The following is a 27,437-nucleotide window of genomic DNA, read 5'->3' on the forward strand; positions in this document are numbered from 1 at the left end:
GCCACTGATGTGATGACATAATTTATAAATGACCTTAGCGAGCTCAAGAGCATCACCATAATCTCCTCACATTAAGTCATGACAGGAGAAAGTATTTAGCCACTGTGAACTGGCTTGGAAAAATGTGACTGGTGAAACTGTGGCTGGAATTGCTTTTAGTTCGTCTGCATCACCATTGCAATGTTTTTTTTTAGTTTTTTTTTTTATAAATGCTGCTATTCAAATCTAGACTGTAGAGGAATCTATAGTCTCTGCATAGTTTGTGACAAATCTGTCTGGACTTCCGGTGATAACAATTCATAGTTACATTAATATTGCAAGAGGTGATGAAAAGAGTGGAGAAATAACACAGGACAGGGTATTACTGTAGTGGCCTGCAGTTCAGTAAATACTGTATGAGCAGGAACTAAATGGTCTAAATGGTAGGGGAGGAAAATGTGCATTCTCGAGAAAAAAAAATACAAATTGAAGTATGTCCGCGGATAAGGGAATGAAGGCTGAGGAGGCACATAATAACTGCCTGACTTCACAAACAGCATCGATACATACATGTGTGTGTGTGTGTGTGTGTATTTATCCACGGTCGTGAGCGCATAGGGCACGCGCAGCTTGTCGTTGCTGCCGTTGGTGTCCTACCAGCATCTATTCCCTCTTTTTGGAACAGACTTATGTTTCGGATACATCCCCATCACATCGGGAATAATTTCTGCGCTACTTTCATTTTAATCACCGAAACGTGACCGCGAGCGCGCAAATGCGCATCGGTCTGCGCATCTTTGAATCTTCAGAACTACGCTGTGGACAATCTCCCTGACATCCAAAGACCTCTCCTCTGCAATCCGACGAGGCTTCTTCACCGCCTTATGGCCGCACATCGGCATCCCTGAGCCGCTGGCCACGTCCCGGACCATTTACCCATAAGCTGTCCTCAAGAGGTCTTTGAATCGGGGAGACATTTCCTCAAACATTTTTTTTTTTTTTTAAATCATCCTCGGCAGACTATTTTGAAAGAACCCGGTGCTATGCTGGGCCCATCTCTCTAGATCTTGTGATTAATACACGATCTCTCCTCCCACATTCGTCCGACGGAGACCCTGGTACGCTCATCGAGCCCCAGCAATGCATCCTAACGCAGTGATACTGGCGGTGGTCCTTCTGGGGAACTTGATACTGCCTTTCATCTCGGCTCAAAACGGTAAGAAAGCAGCTGTGACCGTGGCATCATTGTAAACAACGCGTTGAAGGGAAAGTGACTTGACTTGCGCGAGGGCGCCCGAGCGAAATGTTCCTAAAGAGGATTTTGAAAATGACTGCGTTAACGCTCCTACTATAGTGTCACGCGACTCGACAAGGCCAGAGTTAAATGGGATTCAGTTACTGACAACAAAACGGAACTCTTCACTAATGCACCAGAAAGAAAACTGACGTTTTTGCGACATTTGTTTTTTTTTTGGCAAGGTTATTTACTGTCAACAGACTGAGTAGGCTGTGCTGTAGGTGTGCCTGTGAGAGGAAAAACGACTTGAATATGTTTTCAAATGTGTTTTAAAACAGACAATAAGTAGTGTTGCTGGGAACAAAGCTGAGGTATGTACCATCCTGGAATAAGTTGTGGATATTTACATGCTAGTAGTAGCCTCTGGGTAGCCTTAGGCTGCCAGTGTGCAGTTTGTATAGTCAAAGGGGGTTTGGGTAGCAGAGTGTGTCAAGCAAGACTAAACTGCTAAGGCTGCTGATCTAGTAACATATTATCAACACCCAACATGGGCTTAAGACTCGCACAGTGTGTGTAGGCCAACTGTAAATACCAGGCCCTTCTTGAGCACAGTTATTGGGCCTATGCATCTTTTTGATTGACAGAACTACTCTCCATGTTATATCCTGTCATGCAAGTTTAAGTTGATCTTTGTCTTTGCAAAACTAAACGCTTACACAAATAACAGCCTTGTTTAGTTAAAAGATGATCATGTTTGAGCACCAGTTGTTTGTCCTTTCCAGATATTTAAAGACGGGGAACAAAAAAAAGTTAGTTAAAAGAGGATGTTCATTCGTGTCTTTAATTTCACATTGCTCATAATAAGACTGACGTGACTTGGTGGAGGTAATTGTCAGTAGCATGCTGTTGGGGTGTTCCAGGCTGCCCTCCTCTGACACAGCATGTCCTGACTTCAGATTCTGTTGAATCACATCACCCAGAGGGGCCCACAAATCAGCAGCCACTCATGAGATGAAAGTGGAATCTTTATTTTTTTTTTCTTCTTCCATTTTTTAAAAGAACCTCAATGGGTCCCTCGAGCAGCCCTGACATGATTGTGAAGATGTTGGCGCTTTGATATAGAAATGGAACAATCACTTCCTGTGTTAATATCATTTAGGAAGCTTCTATACCCACGTGTCAAGACACCAAATCGGTATCACTGAAATGATACAATCTCTTTTCAGAGAAAAATAAGGCAAGGGCATTCAAATTTGAATGCTTAATGTCCACGTCGTCTTTTCTGTGGGATAATTGGAAACCCACAAGAATTAATAAGACACGCATTGTGATAAGAAGGTTGTGTAAAACCTCACTCCAGCGCTGTCCTACCTTTTATGGATTTATTTCTCTAATATTTGAAATGGGAAATATTCCAGAATATTTACGTCGAAACAATTAAACTGTAAAATATTGGAACCGTTTGTGCCGGTTTTTTAGTAAAACACAATATGCAGAAATGAAAAGAAGCACAATAAGTAAAATCTAGACCATTTTACAAGACAGCACAGAAACAACCTACATCTTCATCTTGTGAGGACACAAAGAAACTGAAATACCACAGCAGTTATATAACAAAATATTATCCCCCTGAATTATTTTCTTTCTTCTTTGTTCATTTCTCTGAGGTGCTTGAAGTGTGTGCACGCTCAGTGAGGTGTTCTCTGATCTTGCTATCTGGAAAATCAAATACCCAATAAGCCCTCCATTGTTTGATAAAGCTCAAGCAAAGGCATTCCAAACACTTCATGTGGTCTTTGCCCAGTGTGAGTGCCCACTCACTGAGGCCCAGGTCACACCACAGAAACACACATACAACCATGGGGTCAGTGGGAGACAGACTGGTGCCATCCTGTCACTAAATGCGTGGGTGCTTTGTCTGTTTAACGTAGAAATCCTGAAATCATAGCTAATCTACAGGCATTTAACTTTCATTAAATAGACCCAGCATTCATCCCAGGTTTGATCACAGTAACAGGCTGCAGTTGGTGTTTAACACTGTAGGTAATATTCTAATATTTACTCGCATCACATGCATCCAAAAGCCATTTAATTTCTCTCTCACAGTTCAGATTAAAGTTAATAGGTGCATGGCTTCTTATGCAATCCCAGGTTTTCCTGTGAGTTCAGGCAGTGGCGTGGGGGATAATAATAATTATAAGTCCATGAGATGTAATCACTGTGTCTGGGAAGCTGGGGGAATTCATGTCTCTATTTCCTCATGTTCAGGGAGAAGTAGACCTACTATAGGAGCCCAGTTCCTGCGACAGATATTTGGAGGACTGTAAATAGCATCCGTCCATTCTGCCTCGTTTCTATTTTTACCACCGAGACACAGCACGGAGAACTGTGGCTTTAAGGTCCTTTTGTGAAAGTGAATTCATTAACTCTTAATGGACGGCTGCCTTGTGCACAGCTGCACGACCTTCTAAAGGCTCGCTAGGTGGCTGTGAACGACTTAAGCTGAGAGATGATGTGTTCTTTATGCAAAGAAAATAAAGGCTGTCGAGAAGGTGGCTGGGGCTGACCTGAGGAAGTGGTTCTGTGCCTTATATAAGGTCCCCCCCCCCACGAAGCATGTAGCCTGCTCCTGCTGCCAACTTTGTTGTTTATTATCGCTGCCCGTGGGAATCAAAACACATCAAAGACAACCATTAGCATTACAAGCTGATATTATTAATTCCATATTGAAAAATCAACTATTTATATTTGTTTTCTGTCATTTAACTGTAAGCAGTTGCTTAAGATTGAGCACACGCAACAGCAAAGGTTGGTTCTTGTTGAGGTTACGCAATCAAAGTATAAAGACACGATGTAGAGAAAGCTATATGCCCACATATATTGCAATATGCACTTTAATGACTGTTATTCATGTCAATAAGTGGCCCTCTAATTCTTCTAAGGCCAACATTGTATTTTCAGATGAGCATTTTACAGCTACATACCATTCAATTGATAGACCTATATGATGCAGCAGCTTGTCCATTATCATGTTTCTGTCTATGCTCTGGACAACGGCACATTTGTAAGTCTGGAAAATATGCTGTGGGACTCAAGCCAGCTCTTATACTGAGTCACGCCTGCCCACTGTGAAATCTGATATGGACCGCACTGATTAGGAGCAGCATCAAGCAGTATAAAACACACTGCAGGTATTTAGATGCGCAACTGTAAGGTGAGCGAAGTTTCTTTCTTTGTCAATAGTGATTTGTCAAGGGAAGGTTTTTGCTCATCATGCGTGCTGTTTCTTTCAGCACCACTTTGCCTCACAGTCATATACAGTTACACACGTTCACAGCTGGAAGTTCCCCAATTTAGCCACAGCCCTGTTCTGATGGGATTTTCCCCATCCGCCTGAGTATTTTAACTCTTTTTTTGAGAGGCTCATGTCAACTGATGTTCAGAATACCAGGCTCATTTCAGTAGGAGATTTAGGAACAGCATTCATCACCCTGGAACAGAACAACTAGTCGTGGGAGAGACTCTCCTGAAGGTGTGGTTCTTCTAATTTTAGAATTTTCTTTCTTATTTCGATGATGAGCATCGGTGTCCCATGATGCACCTTTCTCAGCGCTTCTTGGGTTTAACATCAAATCATTTGAATTTCATTGTTTTGACCTCTCAAAGAGAAATAGGAAGTGCTCGCTGGTTGTGATTAGAGGATGGGATTAGAGCGTTTCTACCCAGCACAGGGGTTATAGGGATTTAAATCTCATTAAACTGTTGCCTCTCTTCTGTGATCTGAATGACAGACTGAAGTATTACCAGCAAAATGGAGATGGTCGGCCCAACGCCTTCTTTTTTCTCGAAATTCAGCTTGGCAAGTAATTGCAATATTTTGTCATGTTGCTCCAATGCAGTGACATCAAACGAGGCATATGCTGTATTTCAGTGGTGCGGTAAAGTCAGCAAGGAAAGCTATAACTACTCCTGTCATCAGTGTGTTCAAGGCTTTACATCATCACAGCCTCTCTGACACAAATTTAGCTGCACACTCCATATCACACCTTCAAAGTGTATATTCCAAACTGTATCTGAAGTTCTTAAGTTCTTACTTGATGAATTGGTCCGTTTGGAAGTAAACTTTCTATTATATGACTCCTACACATTTTTCCTGTATAACATGCCAATGTTATTACTACATTTGAATGTAGGGACTGAAAATGGCCTTTTCGGACTTACACTGGGTGTTTTGCATGTATTGGATTCATAAACAAAAACTATGACATGTACTGCACATTACTGCAACTGCTGTTACTATTTAGCAATTACCTACTGTCCTTGCATACATTATTTTACATCCATTTTAGCGAATACAGATGCATGTGCTTCATCATAGTAAACATTAAAACAATTTATTCATTTATTGATGAAGTGATTTTGGTAATTTAGTTGCGAGCACCCATATGTGTGTTCCAATACCCATACTCTGATGTAGCATTTCAAAATTAAAGCCCTTTAAAATCTCATTCATGAGCTAACTTCAAATCACATTCATGAGACAATTTGTCTAATTTCAGATTAGATTTTAGAGGAAATGGTGCATAGTTACAAAATCATTTCACTACAGGTTAATAGCAGACCACCTCAAGGTGTCACTCAGAGAGAAACAGGACATTCTGATGTAGCATTTCAATATTAAAGCCCTTCAAAATCTCATTCATGAGCTAAGTGTAGTATTTAGTATGCCAATAAAGATTTAGTACGTCCCAATACATAGTACATCAAATACAGTATGCCAGAAAATACCAGGATGTCCTCCTGCATCCGTTCGCATTTTGCAGTATGCAAGCTAGCATGCTTTTCTGTCTATTCTGACCCACAGTCTTCTGCTCAGCAGATATATGAGCAAGAGCGTCAAAGTTCAAGGTGCAATGTTATGATGAAGTAGTATCTCCCCATTGAATACATACTACATGCGATGGTATGTACTTTGTAAGGACAGCTGCAGTATGTACTAAAGGTAAAAAGAAAAAGTATGCCATTTAGAACACAGTGTATGTTTCAGATGCCAAACAGCAAGCCTTTAATATAGCTATGCACCAGTCTCAGTGTACAGTAGTGTAATTTAGCTTAAGTTGGAAATGATTTTAAAACTCCGTGTAAATATTGTAGAATTTACATAAATGGCTGGCAGTAATATGCAGTACTTGTGACTCGTAGTTAATTGGGTATAACATGCAAAACCACCAATATGGCCCATTAAGCTTGAAAAATGTTTACCTGTTTGACACATAAAGGAGGATAACATTGTGCACATTTAACTCAACACTAGAATCAGAACATGGGCTAAAATGACCAACGACTGCTCTCCAATTGCATATAACTTTGTTTCAATACAATATTCAAGTCCCCCCAGTCTGTGACTTTTCCTAAAGTTGTGTTATGTAGCACCCTGTAAGGGCCAACGGTTGGAATTAACCCCCATAGAGAATGCAGTCATTTTCACGCTATTCATTTTGCACCATTAGATTGGTTGCCATAGTGCAAGGCTTTTTTTCCTACTACTGTGTGTAATAGAGGTGCTTTGAAAGTCAAAGGCTAACCTTCACTATGTACAAGATAAAGATATTTATGAACGTAAATAACTGTATTATACAAACATGTGTTGATACATAAATTAACCTTATACCATGAAAGTCAATGCATTCTAACAGCGGGTACATTTTAGCGGTACTTGTGTTGTAGTCAGTGTCGAAGAGTGTTAACCACCCTCAGTAAAAAATGTAAAAGGAAAACAAACAAAAACATGATAAGGCTGACTCCATACGAACGGATTATGAAAAAATATCAAGATATTGTGGCTGATCTACAGACACCCACAGTAAACTCACACCGGTGTTCTAACTTGTGTGAGGGTGTGTGCAAACCGTCCTTGAATGACAACTCCCTGACTCTCCTCATTTGTTTTGTGGTCTATTAGGGCAGGGTAAGTTGTACCTTTCTGATTATTTTAGGTGTCTGGTAACTGGTGACCGTGACACATTCCCAGGATAGCTATGGACAAAAATCGTCAAGAATAACTGAAACACCTGTGTGGATACGGGTGGCCTTTACATTTCACCAATCTGTCACTTGAAAGTAACAAAACAAAAGTAAAACATAACAAAAAAACTTGACAAAGAGGGTCAAACATGAGTTTGTGCGACTTGTTATACTGTATGTGCTATTGTCACATAATACAACTGCTACCAATTCCTTCGTATAACAACAGTGAGTGAACGATATTGACGTACAAACGATCGTCAGAACTACATGATCTTGTGTGTCATGCACATTTCTGTCACAGTACCATGCAGGTACAACAAAGATGCACCCGCACCCAAACACACACCAACTGCCTACTAGCACATGACCAGTTCAGTGGCCCTCGGGGGGTTTCCTGCTTGCTGCTTTCTCTGGTTGTAGGATGGAAGCTGACTCACTCTCAGGCTGCATGGTGGTGGCGGTGTGTGGCTTGCTGTCAGTCCTCAGGGGAGCTCTCCTCTCTACCTACATCAGTGGAGTAGGTAGGCTGTAATGACTGTGACTTCCACACAGCCTAAGACAGAGCTTGTCACAAAAAAATCCCTACAGGTTATTTTGGGATTCTATCATGCACATGTCATGAGGGAGTATAGTTAGACATGGCACTGTGAGGGATTTCATTATTTTGTGTTGAATCATTTTCTGTTAAATCATCTGCAGCATCATGTAAATGTTTGACCTCCTTGGTCTGATTACATACCAGCCACCATAGCAACCACACCTCTGCACACATTAAATTGTAGATGTTAGCCTTATTGTGAATTCAAACAGAGAAAAACACAATGTCTCTTCTTGCACTCCCATTTGTTTTGACTTACCTATTATATTCTTTTGAGAATGCTACATGTATTGATGTAACAGCCCCACCACAGCTAGGTCTGTTTGGTTAATATTTTGGTGTGTATTCATTTGTGTTGGTCTTGCAAACTTAATAGTTTAACATGTAACATTACAATACACACCAACTAGAACATCCCCATGTTAGCTCCGCAAGAAATAGCAATTAGCCACCTTTAGCAACTGAGGAAAGGGCAATAAGCTTTTAGTCGATAGGTCTTTATTAGTTCATGGGAACTAATACTACCGGCATTCACTTACTTTGTTTTATTATTTCCTTTGTCAATCTATGTGTTAGAGAGCTTGTTGTCTGCTGTTTTAATTTGCACATACAGATATACATTAACTGTGCAGTGGCTTTGTCATGTTGTGGAACTTCTATACTGTATATCATTTTACAAAAGTTATTGCCATGCAATAAGTCAATTAATGAATTAGTTGATTAGTTCATACAATTATTTTGATTAGAGATTAATTGTTAAAGTAATTTACCAATTTACCAATAATTTACAGTTGGTTATAAATCACTGCATCTCAGTTTTATATTGTTTTTGGTTGAATATCTTTGAGTTTAGGCTGTCGGTCAGACAGAAATATAAATTTGAAGACATTATCTTCAGCTCTGTGAAATCCAGAAGGACATTTTTTACAGTTTACTGACACTTTGGACGAAACAATATTTTGATTAGTTGAAAACGGAATCAACAGATTAATTGATAATTAAGACTTGCTGTCTGTTGTAGTCCTAACAAGATTTTCTGACTTCCTTGTACAGTAAATAAACAGAAAGATGTGCCTACTATACATCTAAATACACCATACAACAGTGAAAGTGTTCATAGCATAAGATGATGCGATACATAACTCTCCTTGTCTTTCTTTCACGTTGCTGAGATCTAACCACCATCCATTGCTCCTGTCTTTGCCACTTCTTGTCTTCTAGCACGCCTTTGAAATTTATGAGTACCGGCTGGCTGCTTAGTGTTTTGTTTTCACTGCCAGTATAAGCTCCTTGTTTAAACAACACCAAAATTGGTCTGCTCATTGGCCGAGTGTTGTCTGTAGTTTGTTCTGTGGGTATTTCTCCACACAGCCTCCCTCAGCCTGAATTTAAATGAAGTCATCTGTTCCTTTTTCTGATTTAATTTGCCATCACCTTGGAGGACATTCATTACTTTTTTTTAAAGCAGATACTATCCTGTGATTATGAGCACTTATGCATGGCAGACATTAGTTATCTGTGCCATGTGCTGAGCCTATTTACTGTCATACCCATAGTCATAGTAAAGAATGCCATAGTAAATGTTCTGTCAAACTGAAATATTGCTTTAACAATGTAGGCGGATAGGCTTGGATTCACCCTCTGGGATTATGGGGTGAGCGTGATGGGCCCAGATGTTTCCAGAGAAAAGAAACAAATGCTAATTACTCTGCATATCTCTAGGCATCGCACACAGGAACACAAGTCATAAGCACCAAATATCCTCAGACACATCTCTTGCAGGAATACTGCATTCATTATTAGATTTATTTGCTAAAAGATCCTCTCTTTCTTTCTGATCATCTAATTCATTTTCATGTGAGTCACAAACTGGTGTTAAGCAACAGACTTGTCACCATGGCACGAACTAAAATCCTTGTATTGTTAAGTATGTGAAATAATTTGGCTGTACTTTGACAGCCTTGTTGAGTCCAGTGCACAGAGAACGATGTACTGTAAACCCTTTCATTGCTATTTATCTTCTTTTCTCTTAATGAAATGTAACTGGCTTCGTTGTGGGGGAGAGCTGGATGTAGTTGTTTACACTCTTCGTCAGGCTTCCACAGGCTTATCTGTTTATGTGCTTATGATACATTACTTTGAGCAGGGCAGACAGATCTGGGAGGGCCTGTAAGCTGTTGTATTTAGACGCAACACACAGTCTAACACTCGAGAGACCACAGGGTCTTTGTTCCCATTTCCTCTACAACAATTCAGGGCAGAGTTAAGGCAATGTCTTTTTTTTATTTTATTCAAGCACGTGTGGTTTACAGCTGACGGGCTCAGGGGCGGCAGAGAACAGTATCTCTGGTCCAGGTGATTTGTCATTAGATGAGGTTCATTAAGGCTGACAGTGTATTGTTGGGCTAACTACTGATGTGAAACAGGGTCATGAATCAGGCACAGCATGGTTCACTCACAGTTGTGGTAATAATGCTTATGGATCCTATTTTCTTTTTAATTCCCATGCATTTCATATTTGAAATGTCTTTCCTGTTCCACAAGGCAGCACGGTTGTGAGAAGAAATGGGGTCTGTTTTTACAACACCCTATAAGATCAGATGCCAGTGGCGTGATGTATTGGGGATATGAATGCATGTTCAGGTTCCACCTTATATGAAGTCAATTTTGCTTTTAAGAGCACAAGTCAGCCGAGTGTGATTCTATCCTAACTCTCCTATTCCACTGTGACCACATGTGCATTTTGACAACCTGCTCTTAAAGTCCAGCTTATTCAAAATGAGAGCTGGCTGACCTAATTTCTGACGTTACCAGCAAAAGCTGATATGGATGAAGAGATTAGGTTTATACATACATACGGTTACATCTATTTGTGACAATTTCTGTCAATTGCTTTTTATAGGCATTTCAAGCTCTGAGAAACAAATATAAACCATGAAAATTGGTATCAGTATATGTGAGCAAGTGAAATATCTGTACGACAACACAGAATGCAGACCTTCAAAACTGATGCGAGCATTTTCCTTCAGTATGTTTTTAAAAAACAGGGTCATTTAACATGCTAGAATATCATAGACAAGAATTGCATGGGTTTCCTTCAGGATCTTCCTCCCGCAGTCCAATGACACTCTAAATTGCCTGTGGGTGTGAATATGAGTGTGAATGTGTTCGTCCGTCTGAATGCATTAGCCCCGTGACAGACTGGGGACATGTCCAGGGTGTACCCTACCTACCCATGTGTGCTGCTGGGATAGACTCCAGCACTCCAGTGACCCTGAACAGGACAAGTGGGTGTAGAAAATGGATTGATGGATTATGGGACACTGTTGCGGCATATTAAAAGATTAATGAAAAATTCAAACAAACTCATACAAGCGTATATAACAAATGAAGAATGAGACAAATTTGACTGGTGAAATATAATTTCTGCGAAAAGAAATTGCTTTGTTAACGGCTGTGTTATGGTATTTTCCCAACCAAAAAGGAATAACTCGTCCCATTTCCTGTGGCCAAACTTTCAAGATTTTATCGATCGGGGACCTGGTAGTTTTACGACCGACAATGCTCACTATACCCAGGAATACACATAATTGTACATGTTGTAATTTCAGCAGGTCTAATAACTCATAAGACATTTCTTCCTGAGTGGTGTCAGTGAGACTTAAGCTCAAGGGGAACATTTTCCAAGCCAATGATTTTGACAAATCCTGTGATTTTTTTTTTTTTGTTTTTTTATGCAGTGTTTTTATTTAGTTTAGTGTGTGGCACCCTCAATGTGGTGAAGTAGGAGTGGTGCCACTGATTGTTGCTACACAGGGAGTGTAGAAAGGGCTCGAGTGATTGGTCACCTACTCGACAAGGCTGTCTGATAAACCAACCTTTAAGGTGACCAATTAAACTCGGTGAGAATGTGCAAATAGAGGTCTTTATAAAATGTTATGGTAAGGTGTGCTTTACATGTACTGCATTCAATGTACTATTAAGATATACTATCCAATGTTTACACTGTTTGCTCGAGCATAAGCACATGAAAGGTACAATTCAAAAATCCTGTTGCGCTCATCCGTATAAGGTTAAATGTGGGGGAGAAGGAAGAAAAGAGAAAAGGAAAAGAAACCAGCACTACTTGCTGGCATGGACTTTTGGCTGGGTGGCTCTGACTTGGTCTGACAGTTGTATGGCCTTAGTGAGCCCAGGAACCCTGACGCTGAACGGACTGCTAATCATTAACCTTTACTTTTTCCTTCTATCGATGATTTGATGCTTTCTTCTTCTTTGTTTGCCTTTAATCATCAACTCTTTTGTTTGTATGTACTCTAAATTTGATTGTCTTCTCCATCCCTTGGCCTTTCCGCACCTTCCTACTTCTTCTACCCTTTCCTTCCCTGCCATCCCGATACACTTTTCCTCTCCAGCTGGGTTTGTGAAGTCGCCAATGTCTGAGACCAAGCTTACGGGGGACACCTTTGAGCTGTACTGCGACGTGGTTGGCAACCCCACTCCGGAGATCCAGTGGTGGTATGCTGAGATCAACCGAGCTGACTCCTTCAAGCAGCTGTGGGAAGGAGCCCGTAAGCGCCGGGTATCCATCAACACGGCCTACGGCGCCAATGGTGTCGGTGTGCTCGGCATCACGCGTCTCACACTGGAGGACTCTGGGACCTATGAATGCCGGGCCAGCAACGACCCCAAGCGCAATGACCTCCGACAAAACCCTGCCACCACCTGGATCCGAGCCCAGGCCACCATTTTGGTGCTACAGAGTGAGTGGTCTATGTCCTGTAGTACCTAGATGATGAACAAACTTCTAATTCCCTGTCCCAACCACTCCAGACCGTAAAAACCTCTCAAGAGCCCACCCTCAACACAGTGGTCACTGGCTAGACGAAAATTAAACAAACACCTCTAATGTTATTTATTCATTTTCATTTTTTTAGGTTGCTTTTTACAAGTGTTGATAGAAAGAAAAATCAAATAGTCTAAATCCCTTATGCGAGTGGTTGCCTTTTATGTTCTGTTTTCATTACATTTTGTTTCTTTATGTGTTTTGGTAAATATTGATGTTCTCTACTGAACTCAGTAAACTCCTTCCCCAAAATCCCTTGAGCATCTTGTTGTAAATGACCACAAACCCAGGAACGTTACCCAGTCTCTATCTACATTTCTTCTTCTTTCCTCCCACACCAAACCTTTGTTCTTACTGTCTCGTGTGTCCTTTTACAATATTCTGATCATTATCTTTTTCTCTGTAGCCTAATTTCACCCATGTCCTGTTCCTGGATTTATTTGTGATACTTATTCCCTTAACATTATGTTGTGTCTCTTGCGTTAACGTGGATTGTTTTCCTTACTCCAAAGCCCTGCCTGCTAAATGCAGCGGAAACCTAGTGGTGCTTTGAAGTAATGGTGCTTTTGATTAGGCTTTCTTACTCTGGGCACAGTGTAAATGGGACTGTAAGAAGACACAAGGAGGGATCCGTTGAGGTGTAAAAGAGTGATTCCTGCTGTCAACTCTTTCCTGATAAAAGCAAACATTTTCTGCTTTCAAATAATTTGTGTGTGGTAATCCAATAAAGGATAGGCCCACGTGAGGGCCTTGAGTGCCTCATTTCTCGTTCAGATGAGGCAGAGATTTCACTTTTACTAAACAGAATCTGAGCGCTGTGTAACCTTGTGCCTTCTCAGCCATTAAGTGTGTGACTGTGAATCAGTAATGACATTATATCCTTTAACCCTCTGCTCTATGCACACAAACATTCAAACAAACTGAATTTCTACTGGATCTTTCTAATCTGTACATGCTTCAGTACTCTGCTCAGTGGAGCACAGGGATATGTGGAATGTTGTTAGTCATAGTGATGTTTGATCCTTGCTTGCTCTTCTGATTGGACTGACAAATTTTGATTTCTGTGTGAGCACTATTTGATAAGGTGATGCAATTTAAACTATTATAAGATGTGCAAAGGACATCAGCTGTTAACCTCTCACATTTACTTGTTTACTACTTTCCTGCCACAATGTAACTTATCAAACCTGCAATTCAAGTCCTCACCAAATATATTCTGTCATTACTGAGGAGTAAATCGGGTTGCCGTCACATGCATGTAATATCAAAGTTGTTACATGTATATAACAGGCTATACATAATAGCTCATTGATATGAATGTATAGTTTGCAGGTGGGGAAACAAGCCAAAGTCTGATTGTCTTGTTTTTGCCTTTTGTGAATGGAATCACTCTTAATCAACACACCCAGAATCAGTATATTTATGTAATTTATTCCCATTAAAAAGTTTGTTAATCACTTTTTTTTTTGGCATTTGGATTTTTAGGCAAATGCAATTTTAATGTTCACCCCCCCCCATATACAATATAATATCTTCATTTGAGTATGAAACTCTCTAAGAAATTGTAGTTTTCTTATTGAAAGAATAGTTTGACATTTTGAGAAATGCAAAATGCTTTTTTTATTTTTTATGAGAACCTTGATACCACTTTAAAGTCTTGAGAGTGGATTGTTCTTCTCATCTAACTCCTAGCAAGAAAGCATATCCCTCTAAAGAACATCACCTGTGGTCAGCTTTATTTCAGGTCAAATACAACTAATTCCAATGGTGGCCAGTTTTCAAAATGTCTGTGGAAACTTCTCTAACCACTCTTGCATCATTGTTGGTAACGTGACACCAAAATATGGCTAAATACAGTGTTTCAGTGGCGCACTGCCTTTTCATCACCCTTCTTGAAACGTTAATTTAGCTGTATTTTGGGGAAATTTCAGTTTGGAATGTAACTGATCATACAAATAGACGTCCGAGGAGTAGATTATGGTGCAGGAGTGGTTTTTACGAGGTTTCTGTGGAGGATTTTCCATTTTTTGTTTCCAGCGTGAAATTTGGCATTCGGAATTCACCGAGGCCCAAAAGAATTCAGGCTGAACACAGCTGGTTCCTCTGTAAATCTCAAACCATTTTCAAACACATGTCAAGCCTTCAAAGGGTGAGTGTTTCATACTCAAATACATACACACAGATGTTTCATCACCTTAACTAATAACTAGCTATTCGACAGTGCATGTTTGTGAGACTTTACTTTTTAAAACTGCCATAATGATATGTGAAGTTCTACTGATTATATTGCAAAGTAACACGAATGTGTGTTGTAAATTTGACACAAGAATGTTTTGAAAACTGCATATCCTTATGAAGAATGAGTGGTTCAAACCATTTAGCTCAACCATGTGCTCAGGAGGCCCACTATTCTCTCTGTGCCAGCACAGTTACTGGGACATCTCTCTGGCGGTGCACCTTTTGCATTGTAATGTGCTACAGTGTCATGATTTGGGCCTAGCTTTGCCTTTTACAATGATGTAATGCTCCCCTAAATATAGACCTTGGTTTATATGACTCTGCTATTCAGTGTAATAGATTTAATACATCTTGGCAAAATGTAACAGAATGAAGCTCTACTTGATATTCAATCAAATCTATTTATCAATCTGGCAGTTAATTGGATACAATATTGATCTAAATGCAGCACTGTATTATAGTACCAACAAGAGGAAAGGTGATCAGATTTCACTACATCTTGACTCACTTGGAGCAACATATTATGTTTCGGTACATTCTGACATGGCGATACATTATCCAACAGTTACCGCTTTTTAACTTCTGACAAGGTGTCCTACAAACAACCTTCTGGTAAAATCGCCCATGGACCACTGTGCCGTGTTTGCTAAATGTTAATTTATGTACCTCGTGTTGTGTGTGTATGCATGTCTCAAAGATGATATTAATAGCACATGTGGTTCTGCTTGGAGGGGGGAGAGAGAGATGTTAGGGGGGAGGGAAGAGATATCCCGTTAGCTATTGACTATACAGCATTGCAAAAAGAAGGTGCCATGAATGCTAGTAGAAGACACTTGCAGGTCTCAGTAGCCCGTCTTTCCCCTTCTCCTCCCCTTTTGCCTTGCTAGTGTGGCCTTGCAGCAGCAGCCAGTAGTAGGATTATGATGCTTCTCCTCTCTGCTCCTCCCCTCGGGGGCTCCATCGTTGCCATGGTTGGCCCGCCTTGGAGGAGGAGGAGGAGGAGGAGGAGGGGCGGAGTGGAGGAGGCTTCCTGCTCACTACTCAAGGCAGAGCAAAGGGCGCCTCGCTCTCAGATGACACCTCCTGCTTCCCTGAACGTCCTTGAGAAATGGACTCTGGTATTGTTTAGTAACCAGTGTGCTGAGCAATTTAGAGGGCAAAGTTATACAGGTAGTCATTCAGCCGTAATGCAAAATGTCAAAGGACTGTTCTGTTTATAAAGCTGCAGCTCAGATCTCCAAGTACATGGCTTTTTTTTAATACCTGTATATTCTGATGAAAAAAAACATGCAATCTTAGTGTCGGCCATCTTGGACAGCCCATCCAGATGAAACTATACAATGACTGCAGTTATCAGCTACGGTATATCTGCTATCTGACTTTGTGATTGTACATTAAGAGGATTCAGAAAGTCATCTTTCAGTGCAGTGCTCTTACCAGAAATAGGTTTGAGATTGGTGTAATCAATTCAATTAATATTTGATTTAGGGCTGGGCGATAATTCAATAAGATCATTTGTTGTCTTTCAATGGAATCGTATTGTGATGAAATGATATATCGAGATATTGTGAAACACGATAAAGTCATCTAAGCTGATAACAACAAGCACATACCAACTGAAATTTCTCAGTAAATCTGATCAAATTCAGTGAAATCAAACTATTGTCCAAATCTGATTACTCTCTATTTGTGTGCACGCATGTAAAGTGCAAAAAAGTGTATCGATGGAAATATTTTTTCTCTATAATTACACTTAAGTTCTTAATCACACAGGGGTATACAAAAATAGGCTAGCGGTTGTTTCATATCGACTATTTATTTATTAAACAACCTGAATACATGCTATATAAAGATATAGTGACCATAGATTATGGCCATATCGCCCAGCCCTAAATTGATCATTTTTAGTTTTTCTCAATATCAGAGAGATGTTTTGTAAGCAGTTTCTCTTATACTCATATTGTTGATCCATCCAGAAATACTGCTTAATCCCTTCCTTTTTAAAGATAAATGTTTGATACAAGGCTCTTTCATGTTCACATTTTGTCTTTTGTTTATTTGTTGTGTGCACTTTTGTCTTCACTACATAGACACCCTCCTACACAGATCGTATAAAAACAGCATACAGCCTACAGCTACTACATCATCAGGAAGCATTGAAACTGTGTTGATCCCCACTTCTGTGATAAGGTTTGACTGTCTCTGTCTTCCAGAACCAAAGATCAATGCCTCTGATCAGACCGTCCTGTCAGCGGAAACACCTAGCAAAGAAATCAACCTGCATTGTGACCTCACCACTGCCCACACGCCCCACAAGGAAAGCTACTGGGTGAAGAATGGACAGGAAATCAAAAACACACGGACAGAGCTGAGGAGCACAGCATACAGGTGACAAACAGCTTTGCCTCTATGTAGTAAGTAAGTAGGACATATTTTGGGACATAGGAAATTGCGGACAGTAAGTGCTCCCAGTAATGGAATGAGAATGTACCTACAATGTATCTAAATGTTTTATGTAAAATGGAAGTGGCTATGCAAGCGAAAAAAACCATCAACAACAATGCTGAGGTAATCTTGCATCGTCACATCTCGATCTCAAACAGTGGGGGTCTGGAGATAGTCTTGTGAGGAAATGTTGGAAAGCAGGACCTTGCTGAGAAAAAGGCAGAACACTGATTGGATCTAAGTTCAAAATAGGAGTGTGGCTCACATTTTCAGAAATATTAACTCGAGTTTGTTGTTCTGCTTGGATAACTGTCAGTATTTGCTTGTAAATGGGTCAGACCACGTACAATAAGTAGCCAATGTACATGTCAGGCACATTTTTTTCCTTAATCATGGGCGAGACAACAACTCATCAAATTTAGAATATACACGTCATCTTCAAGCCGTTACTGAGGCAATTAATAAACACATTTTTCTAATGTTCGATGGAAAAAAAGGGTTGTGTTCATCATGAAAAGTTATGCATCTGATTACATAGCAACCACCATACCCTTAAGTAGCAACTAGTTGTTACTTCCTGCTGTCACACAGTATAATCACTGGAGCACAGAGCTACTGTCGCCCCCGTAGACATACCAGACTTTCCCTAGCCACGAAATGAGACCAATTGGTCACTTCCCTGTCACATTACATCAGTGATTCTCTGAGGATTACAGCTAAAAATGCCCGTGGTGCCCTTCCCTGTAAAATCCAGAGCTGCTGTTTCGTATGCCAACATTGTGTTTCCCATAGCTTTCAAGCGTTCACTACTCTAGTCCAAACTAATGAGTCTAGTTAAACTGAAATGAGTTTATTTATTTACTTGACTACGTACAGTGTAAGGGACTGGTAAATTTAAGTTATGGAATCAGTTGGTGTTTTGCATTTTGTTGTAGAATCCTTAAACCACGGGCAGATGATTCTGGGGAATACATGTGCGTTTACACATTTGCCATGGCACCGAATGCAAATGCTACAATCGAAGTAAAAGGTAAGATTTCTCTGTGACATATTAACACACAACCTTTGACATGTGCGTGACACAAATATCACAGAAAATGCCACTGTCTGACAGTTGATTTGCTTCACGATGTATTCAAATTTCCGAAAAAGCCCAGGCTTTAGATTTGGCTTTTACCTCATCATCTGTGGTTTTCTACTGAGAGATGGAACGATAACAGTGTCCTACAAACATTAACCATCCGAAGCCGCGTGAAGACGGTTCTTCTTGACGAAGACGTTTGAATTCATCCTGTGCAGCGGTGATGACGGGGTGCAATCTTGGGGCGGTTGTCACTCTTGGCTTTCACTGAGAAGACAGTGTAGCAAAATGGACAGGCACTGCATATGCGGACCAAAAGTCCATGAAGGCAGTTATACAGTTATGAACACTGAATAAAACTGACGGTTTAAGGTTTGCTTATTACTTTTATATTTCATAGAACTGACAATGGGAGTAAAAGTAGAGAAAGTTAACTCGGACAGTCTATGTAATAAATAAAAAAACCCGAACCGAGGAATTACTGTGTTGGTTTCATTCAAGCTGACAGCAAAGCAATCAACTTGAATAAGGAATCTTTTCTGAGAAAGGGCAAGTGAAACTCTGTTCAACAGAAGCTTGCCCGTGTGTAATGCTTAAGCCAATTTGCCGTGGCATGGCTATGGTGCATACTGAACGTGCCCTGCCTCTTACTCCGCGGCGGTCCTCAAGCGCTGCCTGGTTGCATAACATGGGTGATGACCGTGTGTGTTCTGCTTTCACTGGATTGTGAGATGATGGGACTCATCAGCATTCAAACTGAAGTGTCCTAGCCATCACTAAGCTGCAGGCCTCTGACTTGATGTCTGTCCCCCGGAGAAAAAGTCAGTTCCTTAACTAAACTGATGATGCATGCCCTTTTAAATAGGCCATGGATGTCTTAAAAACACATTAAAATAACGGAAGAGTTTAGAGCCGGTGCCGCTGCTGGACCTAAACGAAGCATTTTCTTCAGTTCTTAAACACTCTTGTGATTTTCTAGAGGTGTTTGAGATCTTTTGTGACCTGAGACCCAAGGTAGCAAGCCCACTGTTATGCTAGCCAGCTTTGCACTGCGCTTCTGGCAGCAGTTCACTGAGATCCCTCGCCTACAGTGTCCTTGGCACGATCATCCTTGCAGGACTCAGCTCAGAGGCAACAGATGGAGGGTTCTGTGATGTTGTAGGATTAAGGCTCTGAATCCGGTCCCAGCCATCTCTGTGGCAGCAGTGGAGTTTATTGTCTGTGATACTAAGCTTACCACAGATACATATTTGGTACCTCATATTTCTTAAAGTTTGTTCAATGTTAAGCACGTTGTGCTGACAAATTTTCCTCAAGATAGGAAATATTGACTGTCCAAGTTTATACAATTTCACTTAAATCATCAAAATCAAAACATGTCAACACTTAAACACAAAAAAAGGATTTGATTGGATGTCTTTTTTACATCTGATGTAATCTTTTTCTTTATCTTTCTGACAGCTTTGACCTTGCTCCTACTCACAAATCCTCCTCACATTCGTACGTCCCTTTACCTCCGTCTAGCACACACAGATTAATAATCACTGTAATTGTAGTCAGCAGTGTGACATGGAGGTTTCTGCCTGTTTTAGCGCCACTCCGAGGGCTGTCTCTGCGCTGTCTGTCACTGAGATAATACAGTCAGGATAAGGCACAAATGAGCTTGGCCACTCCCCTGCTCAGGGGGCATGTGTGCACCATAATTAGAGTGGGGTGATGTCACCAAAGAGCTCAGACCCCTCCTGCTCCATTATCCGTGCGCAGCTGAAAAATGCTCACTCCAGGCCTCTCTCTTATCCTGCTTAATTGCATGGAAGGAATTATTGTAATTTTGAGGATTAGTGGAAAAGCAGGAACAGTTATCTTGCTGATGCTCTGCAGAGTTACAGGCGGTCTGTGTCTCACCTTTGGGAAATACTGTGTTCTATTGATGGATCCCTTTGACTTGGCATCTGTTGCAGTGCTTTATGACATATGCCAGCATTTATTGAATTTATAACCTTTGTGTTGCATTTTTATTATCAGTGAATTCATTAATCAGAGACAATTTACCCCATTTTTCTTTGGCTCAAAATCTCTTTTGTGGAATTCAGAGTGGAATTATTCTGAAAGGGAACATCTGGAAACGCTCATATCATACTGATCCCCCTCTTCCCTGACCTCATTATGAATTGTATTGAAATGTTTTTTATCTCAACCAGAGTGATATTCTCTCTTGCTGGGGTTTTGTGGTTGGGGTGTATGTGCTCATCCAATAACTGCACCCTCAAGATTATCCTTTATTAATAATTGTAGTCCACCTCTACTCCTGTGCAAGCCTCTGTTCTACTGGACTCAATGTAGTTTTACAAATATGGCTTCTTTCATCTATCTTTCGAATACGCTTAAAAGTCATTGTGGATATTTATTTTTATATTTTAAGGGGAGACACCCCAGGTGAGTAGGGGAAAAATACATTACATGTTTTCTGCAATTGCATATGCAATGAGGCATTATCTAATGTTAACAACTGGTGAATTTAGGCTAAATCTACAGATGCAAATAGAAAAAGTAGTAAGTGGAACACCTACATGTGCACATGTATTTTGGAAGATTTATTTCCACTAGACTGAAAAAATGTTCTGCATGAAGTTCTGCATTTTGTCTGGGGTGTCTCCTCTTAAGCTTATCAGGTATCAACTACTGAGAAAACCTGCTAGTTTCTACTACTAAAGAAAACCTTTTTATTTTAGCAAAAGTAATGTTATTTTGTAAGCATTAATCAATTCCAGCCCCCATGAGGTTTGGACTGCGCGCCTGTGTCAAAGACTCATGGGAGCAGTATACTCTAATAATTAGAATATAATTAGTGCTACAGTATGTGCTAAAATTATTTGGTGTTAATACTATATAGCAAGTACAGTGGTAGATACCCATTTACCTTAAAATACACGATCAATACCCCTGTATCATGTTTTAGCTTTTAATTTTCGGGAAATGATAATAATAATAAAAAATGTTGAGTCAAGTGGAAAAGAGGAAAGCCTTGAAACGAAGAAAACATGGTACAACACAAATCCAGTAACCTCTGCGTGAGATACTGTGAAGTACATATGAAGTAATGACATGATTCTAACTAAATAAAGCAATGTGATGCATATCATTTTTGAAAATAACTGAAAAGACCTTGCTTTTTCTTGACTTCAATAGCTTGAAGCTATAAAATGAGCCGCTTATATTGTAACAGAGACTCTTAATTACACTTCTCTTTCTTAAATAGACATCTGAATAACACAAATTATTACCCGAGTCAGAACAGCCAATCATGCTTTCCTTACTCATGCCATCTGGTAGGAGTTAAAACATGCCTTTGAATGTCTTGCTTCTGCCAACTCAGCTAATGATCCTTTTTATTTATTTATTTTACCTTTCCAGCAAAACCGTATGTCACTGGCCACAAGCGAAGTGAAAATAAGAACGAGGGGGAAAATGCAATGCTTTACTGCAAGTCTGTTGGTTACCCACATCCCACCTGGACATGGCGTAAAACGGACGGAACATCCGACACGGTATGTACATTTATATATAATATATACATATAGGCCTACTGTAAATATATATACATTTAAAGACAGAGAGAGAGAGAGAGAGAGAGAGAGAGAGAGAGACACACAGAAAGACTGATATGTAGGTGAACAATAGGTAGACACAATAGAGAGCATGCTATATATCTTCTCCAAATTCAGCTTTTTTTAAACGTTTTCGATGTAATCAACTTTGAGAAATGGTCATTGTGTTCCAGGACATTGACAACTCCACTGGACGCTTCCTCATCACTATCAGAGACAACTACACGGAGCTCAACATACTCAACCTGGATATAAACAGCGATCCTGGAATATACCAATGCAATGCTACTAATGTGATTGGAAACACTGCTGAGACCACTATACTTCGGGTGCGCAGCCACCTCGCACCGCTTTGGCCTTTCCTGGGTGTGCTCGCAGAAATTATCATCCTAGTAGTCATCATCTTTGTGTACGAGAAGCGCAAGAGGCCGGACGACATTGTTGAGGGTAAGTACAACTTTTTCTCCGTTCCAAGCAGTAATAAGTAAACTATGAAATTATGAAAGTAGATTATTTGTGGTCTATTTACAGCATTCCAATTTGAATCCTTTGAGAGGTTCAAGTTTATATTTTGTCTGGTGTCTGATTTTTGCTTTTAGGGTAATGCAATATTTTACAAGTACATTACTGTACATGCAGCCCTGAAACTCAGAGAAAAACTGTAAGATAAGAAATGTGTACAGGGAATCACCCAGTAACTCCCTTTTCCAAAAGGACAATGGCTGTAAGGTGTAATGTCATCAAAAGAGGAGCCCATTAGATTGTAAGCTACTGAGATGTTAAAAGATGCAAGAACCACAAGGTTGCATCTGCTCTCAGAGGAGATCTGTAGTGGCCAACTGTCTATCAAACGGCTGGCTTCCTTGCTTCTCGACCGATGTGGCGAAGGGAGAAAAGAAGAACACTGTCACGTATAAGCCACATATTGGATGCATGCGAATAGGATCCTTTATAAATCTACATTAGGCATACAACAGAGGGTCCAAAGCACACCTTTCCAAGAGTTTGGCTATCTGTGTGCAGTGCTAAATGGTAATGGTAACTGCACATTTCTTTCCATGTTGATAGCAGAATAACAGTGTTCATAAACGTGAGGTTATCAGCCTGTAGCTATAAAAGATATCAGTCTGCTTAACTTAATTGGTTACTATTCTTTTCCCCTTCACCTTCTTTCCAAATGGCAACATAATCTATATGGGTGGTAAGTGACAGATCCTGCACGGTTTTGGAGATTTTATTTCTTTCTGTCAATGTGTATGTTCTTACGAGCCTACAGTCCATCCAAAACATGATGATCTTTGCAGAGATATAAACACAGTATTGAGTTTAATTTTATATCAGTTATTGTGTAATGAACATGTGTCTTCATTCCCTTTTTCATTAGGTTGAACCCATAAGGTCTGACATGTTTCCACAGGAGATAGTCAAATGTTTGACATGGATTAAATCTCCAAAAAGCCGTAATCTTTATATTGAAAGCCCAATCAAGTGATTTAAAAATGCTCACCTGTATGTTAGCAGTCCTAATGTTACAGCCCAACCTAATCATGTGAGTGAAAGAAGTGAAAAACAGTTAAAGTCTACACCTTCAGGCTTGGGAGTAGAAGATAAAGGTATCCACTTTGACCATGTTAGCTAAAAAGTTAACAACAGAACATTCCTCAATATTCAATTGTACTTTCACATATTCAAATCCAAACTGCCTGCATGCCTTATTTCAGTTTCACAATTATTTAGGGTAGCTGTGGCCACTGCTTGCTGAATACCCCCTTCTATTTTTATGTTAACTGACATATAATTTAAAGCAAAAACCTACAATTGATTTCATCTTTTTGGGCTGAGTCAATCAAGTAGACACACTGTAGATGGACAGGTAGACCCATCTAGCCTAGAAATATTAAGGCTGTAAAGCATTAATTCAATAAGAACATATACTGTTATTATTACAATACATCTATAGAATAAAAGAAACCACTGTAAACACTGTATTAAGGCCAATATAGTGTCTGCAGTCTGGGTCTGAACATTATGCCAGAATATCAAAAACACTAATGGCCTAAGAATGCAAAAGTTTACACAGGAAATAATAATTAATTAATTCTGAATCGATTCTGTTGATTTTGTCAACATACATAACCAATTTGTGCATTTATTTCCACTTACCTTTTTTTGTCTAGTTTTCCCTGCGTAAGATCAGCTTTTCCATTTAACAAAAGCAATGGCCCGTGCTTCAGGAGGCAGACGAAATCGCACGATAAGAATGTGACGAGATGAAAATGTCTGGAAAGCCAAGGGGCGTTTCCAGTCACCACAGGTTCTGTTTGACCTCTCTACTCATGTGGCTTTGTCCTCTTTTCATTTTGGAATAAAACATGAACGCAAGCAAAATACAAAACCGCAACCGCTAATATGAATCACTCCAACTGGGCACTCCAACGGTTGTCCTCCAAACTCTACTGCAGACTAAACAAATAGAGCTTCAGGGTACATCCTGATTTTTATTTACCCACTGTGGGAGCTGTATAAAACTGCAATTGTAGTCCGAACAAAACAAGGTTTACTTAATCAAATGTGTGAGCAATATTAAATAGATATACTTCTTTTAGACGTCAATGTCTTGAAGTGTTCATCAGATGTGATGTGATGTGATGTGATGCTCCATTTTCTTCCTCTTAACTCTACCCACACTTAAGGCAATCACACAGTATGGCTTAGGGTGACAGACTTACAATGTATCATTTAATGGGGTTAAAAATAAACATTAATGAGTATAAATATCAGTTGTAATTACATAATTTGAACATATTAACAAATTATTTATTTTTACTAAGTGCTATAGATTTCAGTTTGTAATAGCTACTGGAACACATTTCTAATGTTGAAAATACATGAAAATGACATGCACAAACACCAACAACATAGCTCGAGTAAGCTCTGTGCATGGCCTCTAGTTTGGTTTCAGCTACCAGAAAAAAATGAAGCGATTACGGTGGATTATATTTGCCATGCTTATGCCATTCAAATCAGGAATAAGGACCCCCAAGCTCACGATGCACAGCCTCTCTAAAATCTCCTCTTAGCATCCCGGATTCCCAGAGGTTTTGGCCCCTGTCTGCGTGCATTATGAATTCTGGTCTCTTGATGGCTTTGCTGTGTTTGAACACTTTTATACTCCAGAGCCAAGGGCTGTGAGGCAGAAGCTGACATTTCTACTGTGTTTCAAAACCAGTTGCTAAAATTACAAATTTTGCTATGTGAGGATTTGCTAAAAACAAACACATTTACTTTATGTAATGAATCTATTTTTAAGCAGTGTTCAACCATCAATCTCACACAGTAAAAATCCGTTATTTGTTGTGTGCTTGCAAAGGCATTATAGTAAACATAGCTTTCGTGGTGTGAGGTGTGAAAACGGTGGGATATGCCGACAGATGTTCCTCCTCCAAGTGATCACAGAACCGTGTGTTTTTGTCTGACGTAACTGCCATTTTCTGCTCCATATTAGTGCCATGGAATGCTGCTAATGCTCCTTATCTCCGACTTTTAACTGCATGGAAAATATCTCACTGTAACTGGTTACATTTTCATCTGTATGTCAGACACCAACCACCTTCTTGACCCCAAGTCTGTGGGTTTTTGCACTAACTTGTCACTCAATGCAACAATATACACAAGTTCCTCTTCCTACAGTGTTTCTTGATGTTACATTGTTATGTATGTTATTTATTGCACTGGTGTATGATGAGTGAAAATGAGAGAATTTTGTTTTGTGGTCCAGCTGAGAACATTTTTACTCAAAATGTGTATTTTTAGAAATTGTATGATGATAATCTGAATGGAATTAACACTGCATAAAGTGATATCAACCACTGTGCACTGCAGAGCTTTGAAGGGATTCATTTTTTTATGCCAAGTCAGTCACAATGTCACACCCATGTACTAGGCTCTTTCAAAATCACTCTGAAAATGTAATTAAAAGATGGCTTTAAGAGAGCCATCTGTAACCCTCCTACACATATATGCTTAGTCTGAAATAAACAGGAACCCCATGGACTCAGATAGCATGTGAGGTTATGTTTTCAATGCTTGGAGTTAAAGTTGTGGTTATTTAAGAGACCATACCAGAATGTTTTCTTTTCCACATTTCAGCCCTTCTACTCCAAATATGTCACAGCCATTAGCAGCTTTTAGTGTCCGAAAACCTTTTTTTAATGCTGAAACCTCTGTGTATGCTGCTTTCCTTCTGAGCCTGTTCACCAGACACCAGGCTTGTTCAGCAGCTGACTCCCATGTCTATGATGTCAGAGCTTCCCACCAGTGCACGACTCTGCCACACTACTATTCAAGTATTCAAAGCAATCTGTGCTTTCAGCTGCGTCCTCGCGCAGTATTTTTTTGTTCCCTGGATTTGGTAATCTCTAGTCAATTTCAAGTTTCTGAAAATGGATGTTTACACCAAATGAAGGAAAATTGTGAAAATAAAGTACACATATTTTGCAGTAAATGTGCTGAAACATGCAACACAGATATTTAGCTTTTCTCGTATTTGACTTCTGTGTTCTGCTTTTTGTCCTGCTCTCTTCTCATCTCAAAGATGATGAACCAGTTGGACCAACGTAAGTAAATATTCCTATTTCTACACGTATAATTCATACAGAAATACTGGGATTTGAATGGCTGAATCACCCGTAGGTCACTAAATCATAACTCCTTTTTTTTTTTCTAGGAAAACAAATTCAACAAACAACCACAAGGACAAAAACACTCGCCAGAGGAATACAAAATAAGCAATTTACTCAAGTAAGACACTGTTGTAGGGGATGTGGGCTAAATATAGAACTCACTGTGAGGATTATCCGTGGTCACGCCTTCTCTTGATTTTCTCTTCACAGACAAAATGGCTAAACTGCATTTTTGACAACATGAAGGTATCAGAGGTGGATAGAGCTCCGGGCAGTTTCGAAAAAAAGCATATCTTGTCTCATTTTATGAGAAACAATATCAGCATAACACTGGCAACAAAAAGAACATAATGGCTGTCTTAAGCATGCCTTATTCAGTCTTGCGTGGAGAGTTCAGGATGACGAATAATGACTAAAACCACCACAAAGGTGTACACATTTTTAATGTGCTGTTGATGTCTCCTTTATTCATTTTATCATATCCTCAACAGAGGTGATCCCTTTTGTATTACATATCATGTACAATGCATGCAAGATAATTACGCAATAGGATACTCAGAATAGACATTTTCTGTTGTTATCCCCGTGTGGCTTTTTTTGCATCTGAAATGACCTATGTTTTTTTATGGATTCATCCTTATGATATAAGTATATATATATATATATATATATATATATATAAATATATATATATAT

The 27,437-nt window shown here is 39.7% G+C and overlaps 1 protein-coding gene across 2 annotated transcripts; it reads left to right on the plus strand.

Moving 5' to 3' along the window:
* Positions 1 to 571: 571 nt before the first annotated feature.
* Positions 572 to 27,020, plus strand: LOC116384127 (neuroplastin). 2 transcript variants are annotated; one of them, XM_031848529.1, is made up of 9 exons: positions 573 to 1,195; positions 12,257 to 12,604; positions 17,139 to 17,313; positions 18,306 to 18,400; positions 21,866 to 21,999; positions 22,233 to 22,506; positions 26,654 to 26,675; positions 26,786 to 26,859; positions 26,952 to 27,020. In XM_031848529.1, the coding sequence occupies exons 1-8, from the start codon at positions 1,120 to 1,122 to the stop codon at positions 26,844 to 26,846; spliced, it is 1,185 nt and encodes a 394-aa protein (XP_031704389.1). In that variant the 5' UTR covers positions 573 to 1,119; the 3' UTR covers positions 26,847 to 26,859; positions 26,952 to 27,020. The 2 variants fall into 2 exon arrangements, with proteins under 2 accessions (XP_031704390.1, XP_031704389.1); XM_031848530.1 differs by lacking the exon at positions 12,257 to 12,604 and having other exon boundaries at positions 572 to 1,195.
* Positions 27,021 to 27,437: the final 417 nt, after the last annotated feature.

This window comes from Anarrhichthys ocellatus, unplaced genomic scaffold (genome assembly GCF_004355925.1).
Source record: "Anarrhichthys ocellatus isolate YVR2014 unplaced genomic scaffold, GSC_Weel_1.0 scaffold8, whole genome shotgun sequence".
In the NCBI taxonomy this organism is placed as follows: Eukaryota; Metazoa; Chordata; class Actinopteri; order Perciformes; family Anarhichadidae; genus Anarrhichthys; species Anarrhichthys ocellatus.